General features: G+C 39.8%; 1 protein-coding gene across 4 annotated transcripts in view; it reads right to left on the bottom strand.

Moving 5' to 3' along the window:
• The window catches only part of mipol1 (mirror-image polydactyly 1), a 414,667-nt gene that overhangs the window by 121,032 nt on the left and 275,626 nt on the right, over positions 1 to 18,009 (bottom strand). The window contains exon 10 of one of the 4 annotated variants that reach the window (XM_063050057.1): positions 14,889 to 17,928. The exons of the other annotated variants lie outside the window; for them this stretch is intronic. Coding sequence (XP_062906127.1) covers positions 17,791 to 17,928 — 138 coding nt within the window. The 3' untranslated portion in view covers positions 14,889 to 17,790. Of the gene's footprint in view, positions 1 to 14,888; positions 17,929 to 18,009 lie in introns of those variants that run through there. 4 annotated transcript variants of the gene reach the window in all.

The following is an 18,009-nucleotide window of genomic DNA, read 5'->3' as shown; positions in this document are numbered from 1 at the left end:
TTTTCCTGCATATATTGTCTGTTCAAATTTTCCTTTTCTTTCAAAACATTTGGTAGAAATTCAGAGATCTGACAATAATTCTTGTAATTAGTAATATTTTAATAGGTGATATTGTGATTTTCTTGCCACATTAATCAAGGATTAACATTAAGGGTGTGGCTGATGTTAAGACTATAGGTAGGACAATGCTTACCATGAGGAATGAAATCAAACAGATGTTGGCAGGACTACTCTTCAAGGCAATTATAATTATTTTCTCACAAACATTATCACTAAGTACTCTTGAAAACCAGCAATTACAACAAAATTCTAACCACCATTACATTATTTAAATTTACTTAATCAGAATGGATCACTGAATGAAATACATTAAGAAGCTATAAATATGTTATTTGCTTAAGTGTACATTTATACATTTATGGGGCGTATGGGGTGTCAGGGAGGGGTAGCATCTCTAGTGAGGGAGCATGTCGCATCCTTTTCAAGGCGGTTAGTCCACCTTTGTCCCCACCTGGCACTCAGCTCTCACCTGTGGCTCCCCGTAGCTGTTGGCATGCGACAGCGGCCACACTCCGGGCAACGGCTTCGACAAGCCGGCTAAACCAGGTGAAGGTAGCCGATGGGTCTCAAACCCTCGGTGAGATAGGGAGTTGTCTATCCCAGCATGTGAAGACAGACTCCGGCTGATTGAGAGGACGAAACCAATGGATGGTCCAACGGTCAAGAAAGTGGTCTCCGCAAGCGTCGTGGAACGTGTAGAGCAGGACAAGACACGACACAGAAGATGTCCTGGTCATCCACTGCGCCTAGTCCCATCTCCAGCTGTCTCAACTCTGTCTTGCCACTGGATCCAGATGGGAATTGGGAAGAGAGAGTGAGGCTGACGCTGCGCAACTCTCCCTCACTTAAATCCAAATCACGCGCTAGTCTCGACACCATCATAATGGTGTCGAGGTCCTCATCGATGTCAACGATGGACGAACACATTTATCATGCCAAAAAGTAAAGTATTTTCACTAAAGAATTAGAAAATCAACATTATCAAAATTGCACATACTTCTTTTGATGAAACCCCTCAAATGGAGTTTTTTTGCAAATACATTATTTCTTCCCCAAATACTTTTCTAACCCCATACTACTAAGAATGCAATAGTTAATTATTTGGATGCCACATGTAGAATTCTCATGAACACATTTTCTGGTTTAACCGCACTGCAACAAAACAAATACCCTGCAACAAATTCTTAATGAAGGTGCTAGGTTAAGGATCTTCACTACAGTGCAAAGTCCTGTCTTTAAATCTTGTGAACCAACATAAGAGAGTGGTCTCTGCATTTATGTAACGTTTGTCATTATCCTCATCTCTAAGTCTGAATCACAGACCAATAGAAACCTGTTTCTAAAGTTCAGTATAAAAGCAAGAGAACATGAACATGAAGTTTGCACTGCTTAAGTATAAAGTAATGAGATACCAGCATAAAATTGTTTTGATATTGACAAACAATATAACAGCGATAAGTTAGTTTTCTGCGACAACATGAAGACAGTAAAGATGTAGGATGCAGTTAAATGAATTAGAGATAAAGAATAATATTGTAATGCAGAACTAATTAAGCCTGTTCTCTTTACAAGTTAACATAATTGAATTAAAAAGTAAAGGATCAGTAACATGACACACCGATGACAGCATGATAAGAGATCTTTTTGCTCTGTCATAAAATAATATTGCTCCAAATAAAATTGCAAGAGGAATATATCACCTGGCAACTACTACAAGCAACAAAATGTTACTAGAGTAACAGGAGCCGTCTCTTTGTTAATGATTAAAAACACAGAATAGGGAGGCAAGTTGAAACATAATTGAGAAGAGTTCGATAGAAACCCTGCCTTAAGCAAAAAAAAGCAAAGTAATTCATCATCATAAAAAGCAGGATTAACAATTTCAAATACATGCAAATGCTCTTGATTTATGTAAACAATTTAAATGCATTTTTTAATCATTTCCGGGTGATACGATGGGTTTCTTGAGTATATGAAGACAAAGCACTTTCTTAGAACCTAGATGATCGTGAGCAGCTTTACATTGATTATTGTCGTCCATTTATTTGTGCAAAATCGAAAAAACAGTAATTTCACCCAACCATGAACAAAAGTACAAGTAAGTTATATTGTAATGTTCACTAATTGCTGCATCTGTTTCATCAGTGTGCTTATGACAGTTGATGAACTGAGATTTATTTTTAAGAGCTGAAGCTGGATGCACAGATTTGGTTTCAGCTCTCCCATTTTTCTTACATGGAAATCTTGCAGAAACCAGTTTGGTTTACATTTGACAAAAACTGTCTTCCAACTGGAGTGCCCATTAAAGTTTTAAAAATCTGACATACTACTTTAACTATCCTCAATGTAGCATAACAATGTCAAGGACATTCAAAAATGTACTGTCCTTGCTTATTTTGTGAATGTGTCTATGAGAGGTAGAAGAAAATGCAATTAAGTGAGTTTTTATCAATTTATCAATTTTTCACCAAGTAAGAATGGTTGAAATGCAATATACTTTTACATATTTTAATATTATTATGTATTGCTATATTTCTTTCACATATTGTTTAAAACTAAATTTTATCATCTTTAAATTTATAAATCACCAAGGCATTAAAAAGTAGGCTTATAAAACAAATACAATAGTATCAAATATTGATCAATAAAACGAAAAATTTAAATTAGAAGACTTGTTTTTCATATTTGAATGATCCACCAGGTAAATGATGACCAAACCCTTCTTGTGATTTGGAAGGTAAAGCAAATTAAACATTCTCAATGCCTACAGTCACAAAGAAAAGTAACATTAATGATTAACATTACTAAAAGCCCTTGGTTTTGGATATCAGTGACTATCATTCTTTGGCTACTTGCAGGGAAATCAGGAAAAGCTAAAGAGTAAACACAGGTGCTGTAGACCTGGAGCTGCTGTCAGGGATAACTGCACTGGCCTCAAACTATAGCACTTGAAATGTCTTTTTCTGTCTTTTGTATTTGCATCAGTTTCTTAATTTTGTTCTGTTACCTTATGGAAAGACAGTAATTTATTTTGCCATATTAGCTCAAAATCCAGAATGTATCCACATAGAGAACTATATCTGTGATTACAAAGAGCATAGCATTATTTGTTAATAACTAGTTTTATTTCTCCCTGTTTTGACCAGACAATTTGATTATTGCAGTTGCATTAGCATTCTAATGGCTATTTCCAAGCACTTATGGAGACCATTTCCTATGACTTTTTCCTCTAAGTTGAGTAAAGTGACTGTGTTACACCTAATGACCCCACTATCCATTACCACCCCCCATTACTCTGTCTGTCCATCTCTCTGTCTCTCTCTCTCTCACACACTCACTCACACAAGTACACACCATAACAGCTTAATCAATATATGAATTCCCAATAAACTTTTGGCAGAAGGCAAACAGACTTGAGCCTTTTTGGACAGACAATCAAAAATATCTTTGATTGATTTTTAAGCTAGTAATGATGGAGGCAATTTATTGAGGAACGATTAGAGCTGTGTACGTGGTAGTCATTGGTGAAAACAATTTAAAATAGAGAGCTGTACCAGCTAGGAGTAAAATTAAGAACACTTCAGCACAGTGCTAAGTGAAATTTATATGCAAATTGATAATCACATTTTCAGATAGAGCCAGAGTAATACAACATAGAAACTGCCCTTCAGCCCAGTTCTCTATGTTGACCATGGTGTCTACCAAGCTAGTTCCATTTGCCCACATTTGGCCCATATTCTTTCAAACTCTTCTTGTCCATGTACTTATCCAAGTACCTCTTTTAGAATTATAATTTATTTAAATCTTACATCCATCCCAGAATGTGAGGGATTAAAAATCTTTGCGTTATAACTCCATGCAATGTACAGACATGTGAATTTAAAAGTCTAATGGCTTGTAGAAAGAAGCTGTCCCATAGCCTGTTGGTGCTGGCTTAAATGTTGCGGTAACGTTTGCCAGATGGAAGCAGCTGAAGGAGATTATGGTTGGGATGTCTGGTGTCACATCCACACAGATGTGCTGGGCAGTGCCCAGTGATCAAGCGTGGAGGGGTTTCCATACCAGGTAGTGATACAACCAGTCAGTATGCTCTCAATGGTGCCCTTATAGAAGGTCTTGAGGGTTTGGGGGCCCATGCTGAACTTCTTCAGTCGCCTGAGGTGGAAGAGATGCTGTTGTGCTTTTTTTGCCACAAAACTGGTGTATACAGTCCAGGTGAGATCATTGGTGATGTGTATACTGAGGAACTTCAAGCTACTCATCCTCTCAACTGCAGAGCCATTGATATTGATTGGGCTGAGCCTGTCTCCATTCCTCCTGTAATCCACAATCAGCTCTTTTGTTTTTTGGACATTGAGGGAGAGGTTGTTATCCTGGCACCACTGTGTGAGGGTATCAACCTCTCCTCTGTAGGCTGTCTTGTTACCACTAGAAATAAAGCCGATCAAAGTCATGTCATTTGCGAATTTGATCAGCAGATTGGAGCTGTGGCAGTACAGTCGTGGGTATAAAGGCAGTAGAGAAAGGGACTCAGAACACAACACTGGGGGGCACGTGTGTTGAGGGTCAGAGGGACAGAAGTGAGGGAGCCCATCCCTGCCACCTGTCGGCAAACCGATAGGAAGTCTAGGATCCTGCTGCACAAGGTGGGATGCAGGCTGAGGTCTCTGAGCTCCCTGTCAAGTCTGGAAGGAATTATGGTGTGGAATGCTGAACTGTAGTCCAGGAACAGCATCCTAATGTAAGCATCCCTCTTCTCCAGGTGAGTGAGGATGGTGTGTAGTACTGTGGCTATGGCGTCATCGGTAGACCAGTTCCGTTGGTAGGCGAATTGTAGGGGGTCCATTGTGGGTGGTAGCATACTGCAGATGTAGTCTTTAACCAGCGTCTCAAAACATTTGCTTATAATTGAGGAGAGTGCAACAGGGCGCCAATCATTCAGGTATGCTAAATCCAAATACTGTACTTGTCTCAACCATTTTCTCTGGCAGTTCATTCCATATGTGTTGGTGCGTGGCCAAGTGGTTAAGGCGTCGGTCTAGTAATCTGAAGGTCGCTAGTTCGAGCGTCAGCTGAGGCAGCGTGTTGTGTTCTTGAGCAAGGCACTTAACCACACATGGCTCTGCGATGACACCGGTGCCAAGCTGTATCGGCCCCAGTGCCCTTCCCTTGGACAACATCGGTGGCGTGGAGAGGGGAGACTTGCAGCATTGGCAACTGCCAGTCTTCCATACAACCTTGCCCAGGCCTGCGCCCTGGAAACCTTCCAAGGCACAAATCCATGGTCCCATGAGACTACTGGATGCCTATATTATTTCATTTCATATATCTTGAAGTGGGAAGGAGAACAGCCAGAGGTCATGGTATATATTGGTATCAACGACATAGGCAGGAAAAAGGAGGAGGTCCTGAAAGCAGACTACAGGGAGTTAGGAAGGAAGTTGAGATGCAGGACCTCAAAGGTAGTAATCTCTGGATTACTGCCTGTGCCACGTGACAGTGAGTATAAGAATAGAATGAGGTGGAGGATAAATGCGTGGCTGAGGGATTGGAGCAGGGAGCAGAGATTCAGATTTCTGGATCATTGGGACCTCTTTTGGGGCAGGTGTGGCCTGTACAAAAAAGGATGCATTGCACTTGAATCCCAGGGGAACCAATATCCTGGCGGGGATAATGCTAAGGCTATTGGGGAGAGTTTAAACTAGAATTGCTGGCGGGGTGGGAACCGAACTGAAATGACAGAGGAAAGGGAGGTTGGCTCACAAATAGAGAAAGCTTGGAGACAGTGCGAAAGGGAGGACAGGCAGGTGATAGAGAAGGGACGCGCTCAGACCGATGGTTTGAGATGTGTTTATTTTAATGCGAGGAGTATTATGAACAAAGCAGATGAGCTTAGAGCGTGGATCAGCAACTGATGTTGTGGCCATTACAGAGACATGGATGGCTCAGGGGCAGGAATGGTTACTTCAGTTGCCAGGCTTTAGATGTTTCAGAAAGGATCGGGAGGGAGGCAAAAGAGGTGGAGGCGTGGCACTGTTGATCAGGGATAGTGTCACGGCTGCAGAAAAGGAGGAAGTCATGGAGGGGTTATCTACGGAGTCTCCGTGGGTGGAAGTTAGGAATAGGAAAGGGTCAATAAATCTACTGGGTGTTTTTTTATAGACCACCCAATAGTAACAGGGACATCGAGGAGCAGATAGGGAGTCAGATTCTGCAAAGGTGTAATAATAACAGGGCTGTTATGGCGGGAGGTTTTAATTTCCCAAATATTGATTGGCATCTCCCTAGAGTGAGAGGCTTAGATGGGATGGAGTTTGTTAGGTGTGTTCAGGAAGGTTTCTTGACACAATACGTCGATAAGCCTACAAAATGAGAGGCTGTACTTGATCTGGCATTGGGAAATGAACCTGGTCAGGCGTCAGGTCTCTCAGTGGGAGAACGTTTTGGAGATAGAGATCACAATTCTGCATAGGTACGTTTCAATGAGACAGGGAAAAGATGGTTGGGTACAGGAACCGTGGTGTACAAAGGCCGTTGTAAATCTAGTCAAGAAGAAAAGAAGAGTTTATGAAAGGTTCAAAAAACTAGGTAATGACAGCAATCTAGAAGATTATAAACTTAGCAGGAAGGAGCTTAAGAATGAAATTAGGAGAGCTAGAAAGGGCAATGAGAAGGCCTTGGTGAACAGGATTAAGGAAAACCCTAAGCATTCTACAAGTATGTGAAGAGCAAGAGGATAAGATGTGAGAAAATAGGACCAATCAAGTGTGACAGTGGAAAAGTGTGTATGGAGCCGGAGGAGATAACAGAGGTACTTAATGAATACTTTGCTTCAGTATTCACTACAGAAAAGGATCTTGGCGATTGTAGGGATTACTTGCAGTGGACTGAAAAGCTTGAGCATGTGGATATGAAGGATGAGGATGTGCTGGAGCTTTTGGAAAGCATCAATTTGGATAAGTCACCGGGACTGGATGGCTACTGTGGGAAGCGAGGGAGGAGATTGCTGAGCCTCTGGCGATGATCTTTGCATCATCAATGAGGACAGGAGAGATTCTGGAGGATTGGAGCATGCGGATGTGTCCCCTTATTCAAGATAGGGTAGTTAAGAAAGCTTATGGGGTGTTAGCTTTCATAAATCGAGGGATAGAGTTTAAGAGTCGTGAGGTAATGATGCAGCTCTATAAAACTCTGGTTAGGCCACACTTGGAGTACTGTGTCCAGTTCTGGTCACCTCACTATAGGAAGGATGTGGAAGCATTGGAAAGGGTACAGAGGAGATTTACCAGGATGCTGCCTGGTTTAGAAAGTATGCATTATGATCAAAGATTAAGGGAGCTAGTGCTTTACTCTTTGGAGAGGAGGATGAGAGGAGACATGATAGAGGTGTACAAGATAATAAGAGGTATAGATAGAGTGGATAGCCAGCGCCTCTTCCCCAGGGCACCACTGCTCAATACAGGAGGACATGGCTTTAAGGTAAGGGGTGGGAAGTTCAAGGGGGATATTAGAGGAAGGTTTTTTACTCAGAGAGTGGTTGGTGCTTGGAATGCACTGCCTGAGTCAGAGGTGGAGGCAGATACACTAGTGAAGTTTAAGAGACTACTAGACAGGTATATGGAGGAATTTAAGGTGGGGGCTTATATGGGAGGCAGGGTTTGAGGGTCAGTACAACATTGTGGGCCGAAGGGCCTGTACTGTGCTGTACTATTCTATGTTCTAAAGGGAGTAGAGATAGCCCAGGAAGTTATAGACCAGTGAGTCTTACTTCAGTAGTTGATAAGTTGATGGAGAAGATCCTGAGAGGCAGGATTTATGAACATTTGGAGAGGCATAATATGATTAGGAATAGTCAGCATGGCTTTGTCAAAGGCAGGTCGTGCCTTACAAGCATGATTGAATTTTTTTGAGGATGTAACTGAACACAATGATGAAGGTAGAGCCGTAGATGTAGTATATATGGATTTCAGCAAGGTATTTGATAAGGTACCCCATACAAGGCTTATTGAGAAAGTAAGGAGGCATGGGATCCAGGGGGACATTGCTTTGTGGATCCAGAAATGGCTTACCTACAGAAGGTAAAGAGTGGTTGTACATGGGTCATATTCTGCATGGAGGTTGGTGACCAGTGGTGTGCCTCAGAGATTTGTTCTAGGACCTCTACTCTTTGTGATTTTTATAAATGACCTGGATGAAGAAATGGAGCGATGGGTTAGAAAATTTGCTGATGCCACAAAGGCTGGGGATGTTGTGGACAGTGTGGAGGGCTGTCAGAGGTTACAGTGGGACATTGATAGGATGCAAAACTAGGCTAATAAGTGGCAGATGGAGTTCAACCCAGATAAGTGTGAGGTGGTTCATTTTGGTAGGTCAAATATGATGGCAGAATATAGTATTAATGGCAAGACTCTTGGCAGTGTGGAGGATCAGAAGGATCTTGGAGCCAAAGTCCATAGGACATTCAAAGCTGCTGCGCAGGTTGACTCTGTGGTTAAGAAGGCATACGGTGCATTGGCCTTCGTCAATCGTGGGATTGAGTTTAAGAGCCAAGAGTTAATTTTTCAGCTATGTAGGACCCTGGTCAGACCCCACTTGGAATACTGTGCTCAGTTCTAGTTACCTCACTACAGAAAGGATGTGGAAACTATATAAAGGGTGCAGAGTAGATTCACAAGGATGTTGCCTGGATTAGGGAGCATGCCTTATAAGAATAGGTTGAGTGAACTCGGCCTTTTCTCCTTGGAGTGATGGGAGGATGAGAGGTGACCTGACAGAGGTGTACAAGATGACGAGAGGCATTGATCATGTGGATAGTCAGAGGCTTTTTCCCAGGGCTGAAATGGCTAGCATGAGAGGGCATAGTTTTGAGGTGCTTGGAAGTAGGTACAGAGGAGATGTCAGGGGTAAGTTTTTTTTTGCAGAGAGTGGTGAGTGCGTGGAATGGGCTGCCGGGCGCTGGTGGAGGCGGAAGCAATAGGGTCTTTTAAGAGACTCCTGGATAGGCACATGGAGCTTAGAAAAATAGAGGGCTATGGGTAAGCCTAGGTAGTTCTAAGGTAAGGACATGCTTGGCACAGCTTTGTGGGCCGAAGGGCCTGTATTGTGCTGTAGGTTTTCTATGTTTCTATGTTCTAGATATAAACCACTCTCTGAATGAAAAAGTTGCTTCCTGGTCTCTTGTAAATCTTTCACCTCTTAACCTCTTACCTTCCTTAGGAATAAAAAAAGACTGTATTTGTTGACCCTATCTAAGCTTTTAATGATTTTATATACTGTACCATTGTTGAGTCACCCCCTCAAGCTCCTACCAGCCCAACCTCTTCCTATAACTCAAGCCTCATGTCCTGGAAGCATCCTCATAAGTCTTCTTTGAAATTTTTCCAATTTAATAACTTCTTTCATATAGCAGGGTGACCAAAACTGCACACAGAATACTCCAAGTGCAGTCTCACCAATGTCTTGTGCAAGCATAATGTCCCACTATCCAAGGCCTAACCATTCATATTGTGATATTAGAACAATGATTATATGAAAATAAACAATAGGTTTTTGAGTGCTTAGCAATGTGCATAGGTCTGAAAAAGGGTTATTTAAATGCAAGCTTTCTAATTTCTTTCACCAAACATGGTTTGAAATGGTCTCTGCTTTCACCATGCACAATGAATCTGAATTTCTACAGTCACAGAACCCATGGTGTGAGAAACAATCTCTTGATTGCAACCTAACCTATTTTACATTCCATCTTAGTAGAAAGGATAAGAATATTATAAAATAAACTATGAAAATTTGTTGACAACTTTACATTAATATTTACAGAAGAGGATGAGAAAAGAATCATAGACGTCCACAAAAAAATTGTAATGGGACGAATGATGTGCAAGATTAACAAACAAAATGATGATACTTAAAAATGATGAATCCTCAGGACCAGGAAGCATTAATCCCAGGGTTTAAAAGTAAGTTGACTGAGCATAGCTATAATTATTTTAACTACTTCCTCAGTCTGGGAATTAAAGGTCTGCTATACTAAGGCCAACTGTCGAGTAAGTGGCCACCTTCAGGGAGCAGTGTCTCACAAAGGCAGCGTCCAGCACCCAGGGCAAGCCCTTTTCTCCATCAGGTAGGAGCAACAGAAGCCTGAAGGCACACACTCAGTGATTCAGGAGCAGCTTCTTCCCCTCTGCCATCCAATTCCTAAATGGACATTGAATCTTTGGACACTACCTCACTTTTTTTAATATACAGTATTTCTGTTTTTGCTCATTTTAAAATATCTATTCAATATATGTAATTGATTTACTTGTTAATTTATTATTTTTTTCTCTCTCTCTGCTAGATTATGTATTGCATTGAACTGCTGCTGCTAAGTTAACAAATTTCATGTCACATGCCAGTGATAATAAACCTGATTCTTTTGATTCTGAAATATTTGGATGGATGATTCAGGATAGAGTGACTGAGTACCTTGAAAATTTTCAGCAAATCAGTTACAGTCTATATGGATTTTGCAAGATGTAATCAGCAACAACCTGAAAGGATGTGTTTTGGGGCTACGACTATTCACTATTCATACTAACTTGGATGGTGGGATAGCAACCTACAGATTCAAATTTGCCAAATACACAAAGATAGGTGATGTTGTAATTGAATGCTTTCATTTATATGGGTTTATAAAGTGATATTAATAAACTGGACAAGATCATGTTCACATCTTAAAAATTTCATTGAAAACTGCTGGCTACCCCTTTCTCATCAGTTCCCTTCTTTGGGACTCTTGACTGTACATTGACATAATCATTTCTTAATTTACTTCGTTTAGATATAATTAGGTCCAACTAAACTATTACTCTGCTCTAAACTGGCCTCTTGCTGACAAACTTTGCCATTTATGATCTTGCAGCAGATGAATTTGGCAGAGATCTGAAAAAACACGCTCCCTGAGATTCCTTTCAAATCTTTCTCTTCTCAGTTTAACTATTGCCCATTACCTGGGGAAAAGACTATGACCATCTACCTTATCTATTCCCACATGATTTTCTAAAACTCTATAAGATCACTCCTCAGCAAAAACATTCCCAGCCTATCCAGTCTCTCTATATAACTTGAACTCTCTAGTCCCTGCAACATACTTGTGAAACTTTTCTGCACCCTCTTTAGCTTAATTACATCCTTCCAATGGTCTGGCGACCAGAACTGCACACAGTATTCCAGGTGAGATCTCATCACCATCTTGTACAGCTGTATCACAACATCCTAACTCTTATATTCAATACTCTGTCTGTAGAGACAAGCATGCCATCAGCATTCTTCACCATCTTGTCTAACTATGTCACTGAACACTCTCAAGGAACAATGTACTTGTACCCAGAGATAGGTCTCTTCTACAGCGCTTCTCAGGACTCTGTCATTCACTGTGTATCAACTGTTCTGATTTAACCTCCCAAAATGCATCACATTACACTAGTCCAATTTACATTCCTACTGCTATTCCTGTGCCAACATTCAAGGTTGATCTTGAACCTGCTGTAACTTAAGTCACTGTTCTACACTATTTACCACACCACAAATGTTGGTGTGAGCCGCAAAGAAACTTTAAAGGAGATCTAGTACACCATTAGCCACAGGTCTCCAATCTGAGAGACAAACCCTGACTACCACCCTGACTTGTACCAAACCATTTATGTATCCAGTTGGCTAGGTCACCCTGAATCCCATGTGGTTGCATTTGATAGACCAGCCAACCTTGTCAAAGGCCTTGCTGGATCCCAGGTACACAACTGGATGGCCCTTGTTAATCCTCTTGGTCAGCTCTAAAAGAAAACTCAATTCAATCTGTGAGACATGATTTTCCACATACAAAGCCATGGAAACTATCACTGATGTAAGGCTCAAAAGCCTGTAGTTTCCTGATATGACCTCGCAGCCCCTCTTAAATAAATACTCCTCTCAGGGAACTCTGTACTTGTACGCATTAGCTGCTCTCCAGTTTTCTGGTTTCTCACTTGTGGCTAAGGAAAATACAGAAGTTTTTGTCAGGGCCCTTGTAATTTCTTCCTTTGGTTCCCATAGGGTCCCAGGAGACAATTAGTCAAGCCATGGGGATTTATCTTGTTACGTTTTGTGTCTCCAAAACAAAAGCTAATTGAAAGGAAGATTAGTCAAGTACTTTGTTCTTACTGTAAGCAAGGCGTATTATGGGGTAGTATGATGACGAATGCAATTCAAGTATTTTTACATATAATCCAAGATGAATTATTTAAATGAACAAGAATGCTTAATCAAACAATATATTTACAATATCACTCAAATACTACTGAAATATTAAATACACAACACTCCTCCCTGCTTAGCTATAAACTTTTAGCCCAATAGAGAATGCATCTCAACTATTTATTACAGCACTATATATGGACATCAAAAGCATAGTAAATGTTAAGTTTTTCTATTCCGGCCTAAATATTTAATCGCTGTGGAGGATTTCTTACTCTTGTGGGATAATGTCTTTCCTGACAAGGGACGTCACTACTTGATAGGTGAGACTTGTAACTGAAAACAATCTCAGGTTGTGGGGCCTCCTCCGTGGCGGTTGTAGGAGTTGACTCTAAGACTGTAAGAAGTGGTTTTGACAGCTCTGGACACCTTTCTTCTCCTTTTTTCTTCTTCTGGTTTGTGCATCTTGATCCTGGAAAGGTGCATTTAGTTCACTGTATTCTTTTATTAATCCTTCAATTGCTTCCTTAATGACCTGTCTTTCCTCTTGGTTTTCTCATCTACAACGTCATCTGATAAATCTTGTTTTTGTATCTTCATTGATTCCTTTCTTTTTGGTCTTCCATTCACCCAGCTAGGCTTTGGTCTTTGCATGTACTTTTACAAGGACCTTTTTCTCTCCCATTTGAAGTTCATGCAATAACTGTAATGCACGCAAAGTAGAATCCAGTTATTTATACTCATAAAAGCCAAATGCTTGCCACTTTGCTGAAGCTCCTTGAACTGTCTTCCAGCTTATAAGCAAGCCACATTTCGCAAGCAACGCAGTTATATTACCTACAAAAACAAGTTGTAGTCAGACCACTGCTTTCATCACTTTCATGCTTCCTCTGAGCAGCATGGTCCTTCCTTGGTCCAATATGCTTTCAAACTTTCCAACCAGAGGCACAGAGGCTGGTACAAACAGCTGTTTGCCCTCTGTTAGGTAATGGTTCATGGTGTACACCATGGAAACAGTTGTGGCATCATCCAGTACCTTTCTCAATTAACTCCATTGCAGGAGATGTGGCATGCAAATGGTGGATGGATCTCCAATCAAGTTGTAGTTGTCTCAGCCACTCATGTCCACACAATGCTGGCCCTCCTGTTTTTACCACATACAACCCCAAAGTGGCTTGTTGGTTGTTGTATTTCTTTGTTACAAATGTCATTCCCACAGGAGCTATCTTTTCTCCAGTATAAATTCTTAGTAAGATACCTACAGGCTTCGGTTCAGTATCTTTGAAATGCCATTTAAGTTCATTTTGGGTAATGACTGAAGCAGCCGAGCCAGCGTCCAATTCCATTTCAATTAATTTACTGTTCACTTCTGGTGTAAGTCATTTTGTTTCTCTATTGTTAGTGTTTATACTGTAAACCTCAAGGCTAGCCAGTCCTGTATTACTTTCATCATTATCTGATCTTTTATCAACAGCATGCTGACTAGCACTCATTTTGAAACTGCATCTTGACTTTTTCTCTTCCCAGTGCAGTCCATTTATTTTTGTCTGCCCAACATCCTCTTTGTACGTGCCCTACTTTGTTGCATTTCTGCAAGTTTTGCCTTTAAATCTGCGTTGGCCTGGTATATGTGAGCCCTTGCCACAACGGTAACACAATTTGTTCGGCCAGGCAGGCCTCCATCTAGACGCTGCAAGTTTGTTCATGCTTACTGTCAGTCCTGGCTGCCATTCAATTGCATCTCTGTTTGCTATTTCCATTGATACAGCTATTTCAACTGCTCTTTTAAGCATAAGTTGTGCTTTGGCAAGGAAGCATTTTTGAATGCTTTGTTGTAAGATTCTACAAACTAAACGATCTGTCAGTGCATTATTAAGTCCATCACTGAACTGAATATGCTCAGAAAGCTTCTTCGATTCAACCAAGTATACTGAAATGGCCTCCCTTCCTTTTGATTCCACTTATAAAACCAAAAGCGTTCTGCAATCAATAATGATTTTGATTCTAAATGTTCCTGCATTACTTTCATGATATCAGCAAAACTAATTTTGGGTGGTTTGGTTGGAGCAGTCAAATTTCTAAGCAAACTGCATGTCTTTAAACCCAATGCACTCAGTAAAATTGGTAATTGTTTCTCAATGGTTATTTCATTTCCTTCAAAATACCGTTCATTTACTTCAGTAAACATGAGCCCAGTAATCCAATGAGCAATTGAATATGTCTATCTTTTTGATGTAGCCAGCCATTTCTACTCTTTTTTTATTATTATCACCCAATGCTCACTGTTGACGAACCCATGAATTCTTCCATTTTCTAGCTTTCTTTTTACTCAATTGTGTCTTCCCTTACAAAGAACACGTTCTGCACTGCATTTTAAAATTCCAATGGCTCGCCATGCTTTTTTTTATTTGAATGTCTCCATACGCTCTTTTTTTTACCCAAATGCCTCACCATGCTACAACAGTAGGTAGTTTTTCGGGTTTATTTTAAAAATGCCTTATAACCATTGTTACATTTTGTAACTCCAAAACATTAAACTAATTGAAAGGAAAACAAGCGAGTCAGGAGATAAGTTGTGTACTTCATTTTTACTTTAAGTGTGGTGCATAAGTATCTGGTAACATCATGACGTATGCAAATCATATATTTTTACATTTAACCCATAATGAATTAATTAAATGAACACAAAAACTTAATCAAACAATATATTTGCAATATTACTAAAACATTAAATACACAACATATCTATCTTTATAGTTATAGATATCAAGACTCCCAACACCTTCTGTTCAGTAATATGTTTTAAGTCAGCACTGTCCTTACCCCTGAATTACCAAGCATCCATGACCTTTTCCATGGTAAATACAGATAAGAAGGATTCATTTAAGACCTCACCCATTTCCTATGGTTTCACACATAGATGATCACACCAATCCTTAAGTAGGAACTACTTTCCCTCAGGTTACACTATTGTTCTTAGAATACTTATAGAATCTCTTTAAGAATCTCCTTTATTTTATCTGGCTAAAATATCTCATGTCGTCTTTTTACCCTACTGATTTCCTGCATTCCTCATACTCAAGGGGTTCACCTGATCCAAACTGCTTCTACTTTTCCAATGCTTCAATAACCCCGTTTAGCTGCTGTCTTGGAGATTTGAGTTCTATTCTGACCTTGGATGTTCTGATTTCCTGTCATGTTCCAAATGTGTCAGTTGGTAGATTAATTAGCCACTGTAAATTTCCCATAGTATCTTGGTGAGTAAAAGAACCTGGGGAAAGTTGAATAGAACAGAGAGGCAATAAAAATGTTATTAAGCATAGGATTATTGTAAAATGACTGGTTGACATGATGTGGACTTGTTGAGGTGAAAGGCCCATTTGTGTGCTTTATCTCTCTGTGAATAGATCAGAAAAACAAAGTTGTTACTGTTTGTGAAAGATGTATAGAGCCTTAATCAGATCACACTAGGAATTGCAGTGTTGTTCTGAAAGTAGTATTATTACATAACTGGAAAAGATGTGAAACAGAGCTGAGTTTCTGCACAGAATGATCCTGATTCTCATTTCTCTCCCTGCTCTGACACTGGCTCTCACAGTTTGCTTTCTCTCATCTAGTCTGGACTGAGATGCCTAACCAAGAACTTCTCAGAATGCAGACTCAAGCTACTGAATCAGAATCAGGTTTATTATCACTGACCTGCATCATTAAATTTTATTGTTTTGTGGCAGTAGCGTAGTGCAAGATAGGTTTCTTCCATTTCCTCTGGTTTCCTCCCATAGTCCAAAGACTATGCAGTTAGATCTGGTGAGTTGTGGGCATGCTATGTTGGTACCAGAAGCACGGCAACACTTGTGAGCTGTGCAACACAATCTTCATTGTGCAAACGATGCATTTCACTGAAAGCTTTGATGTTTTGATGTACATATAATGAATAAAGTTATTCAAAAAGTACTGTACTCAGCTTTTTCAGTTTTCCTTTGCATCCTTTTTTAAAACAAAAAATGCATGTTCCTATGAAAATGCAATTGCAAAAATGGAACTATCGTGCACACCACTGAATAAAATTTATAGCATAAATCTGGACCCAGGACAGTACTAAAAAGACCAGTATGCAGCAAACAAATATCAGTTTTTCGACAGAGCGGCAGCATTAATTTGGAAGAAGGGACTCAGGAGAATTATAGTATAAGGGTCACTGATTCCAATTAAATGTGCCATCACAAACATCAACCAATCATAAATTGAACTGACAGCTGTAGAGGTGAGAATGCAAGTACAATGTTTATTATAATAGGTTTGAGGCAGTAGCTTTAAGAAGTAATTTTATTTTGCTTAACCAGATTGACCTCAAAATCTACTAGCAATTCAAAAGAGAATCCAGGAGCACTTGAGAATACACTTATGCAGGGTAGAGAAAAAATAAACAGATAAAACCCTTTTGACAGTATTACAATCAATCGTGTATTACAATAAACACCAGAATAACTCACTCATAGCTCTGCATTTTTTTAATGCAGGAATCTGTGAGAAGCCACGGTGAGCCATAGGATACGAAAACATTAGCAACTTATATTCAACTTGAAATCTGTTACAAGTGTGATGCTTATATCGGAATTAGCTTGCTTGGAATACTTGGAGTCTGGTGAATACAAGTTAGCTTTCTGTGCTTCTATGAATTTTCTTTATGCCTCTGCTAAACCTGAAAATCCAAGTGTGTTATGGTTTTACTATAGAGTCACATAATAAATGCCTATTTTTGGGGTAACAAAACTGATCAGTACCCTGGCAGTCTTGGAAAAATATCTTTAACCTCTTCTTATTTCTCATTTTCATGCAACTCTTCACTGACATCATCTGAAAATACACCAGTGTCCTTATGAATACCGATAATATTCAGCTTCATTTCATCATTACCTCTCTTGAAGAAACCACTAGCTTTGGAGTAAAATTCAGAATAAGCATATATTTTCCCCTCATAAATATTGGAAATACCAAAGTTTTTTGCTCTGGTCCTGGCCACAAATATTTGCCATAGCCATCAGCTCCATTCTTTTATTCACAAGTGATGTTCAGAATCACTGCGTCATATTAGACCTTGAAATAAGTTCTGGCCACACATTTAGAGTCCAACATCGTGAAAGTCCATCTCCACAAAAGCAAAAGATCATTTGGTCTTGAAGCTCATTTCTGTGCCCTTGCTGTAATTAAAATTACAAAGTAATCATGCTGGCCACTCATGCTCCTTAAACTCTACCATCTAAAACTACTGCTATTTTCTAACCTACACCTAATTGCATTCATCCCTCATTCCTGTACTCATTGACCTTCCAGATTAAGTAGCCATAATTATTTTCAAATTTCCATGGACTTGCATCACTTTCTCTCAAATCTCTTTCCTTCCTATTACCAACAAGTGCTCCTAAATCTTTTTTACTATTTGTTTTTTTGAGATTGATCTTTCAACCTTTCTCTGACAGTCTTGTTCAAGTGCCTAGTATTGCCATATACAGTTCTGATTCAAATTTCCTGTAAAGAATGTTTTGTTGTGTTAAAAGTGCTAAATAAATACTTGTACATAGAAGAGAGTGTGCAGATACTCGAGATCCAAAGCAACTCACACAAAATGCTGGAGGAACTCAGCAGGTCAGTCAGCATCTATGGAAATAAATCAAATGTCAAAAAGCCTGATAGAGTGGATGTGGAGCAGATATTTCCTAGGGTGGGAGAGTCTAGGGC

Source organism: Mobula hypostoma, chromosome 1 (assembly GCF_963921235.1).
Source record: "Mobula hypostoma chromosome 1, sMobHyp1.1, whole genome shotgun sequence".
Classification (NCBI taxonomy): Eukaryota; Metazoa; Chordata; class Chondrichthyes; order Myliobatiformes; family Myliobatidae; genus Mobula; species Mobula hypostoma.
This window is presented reverse-complemented; position numbering and strand designations above follow the sequence as displayed.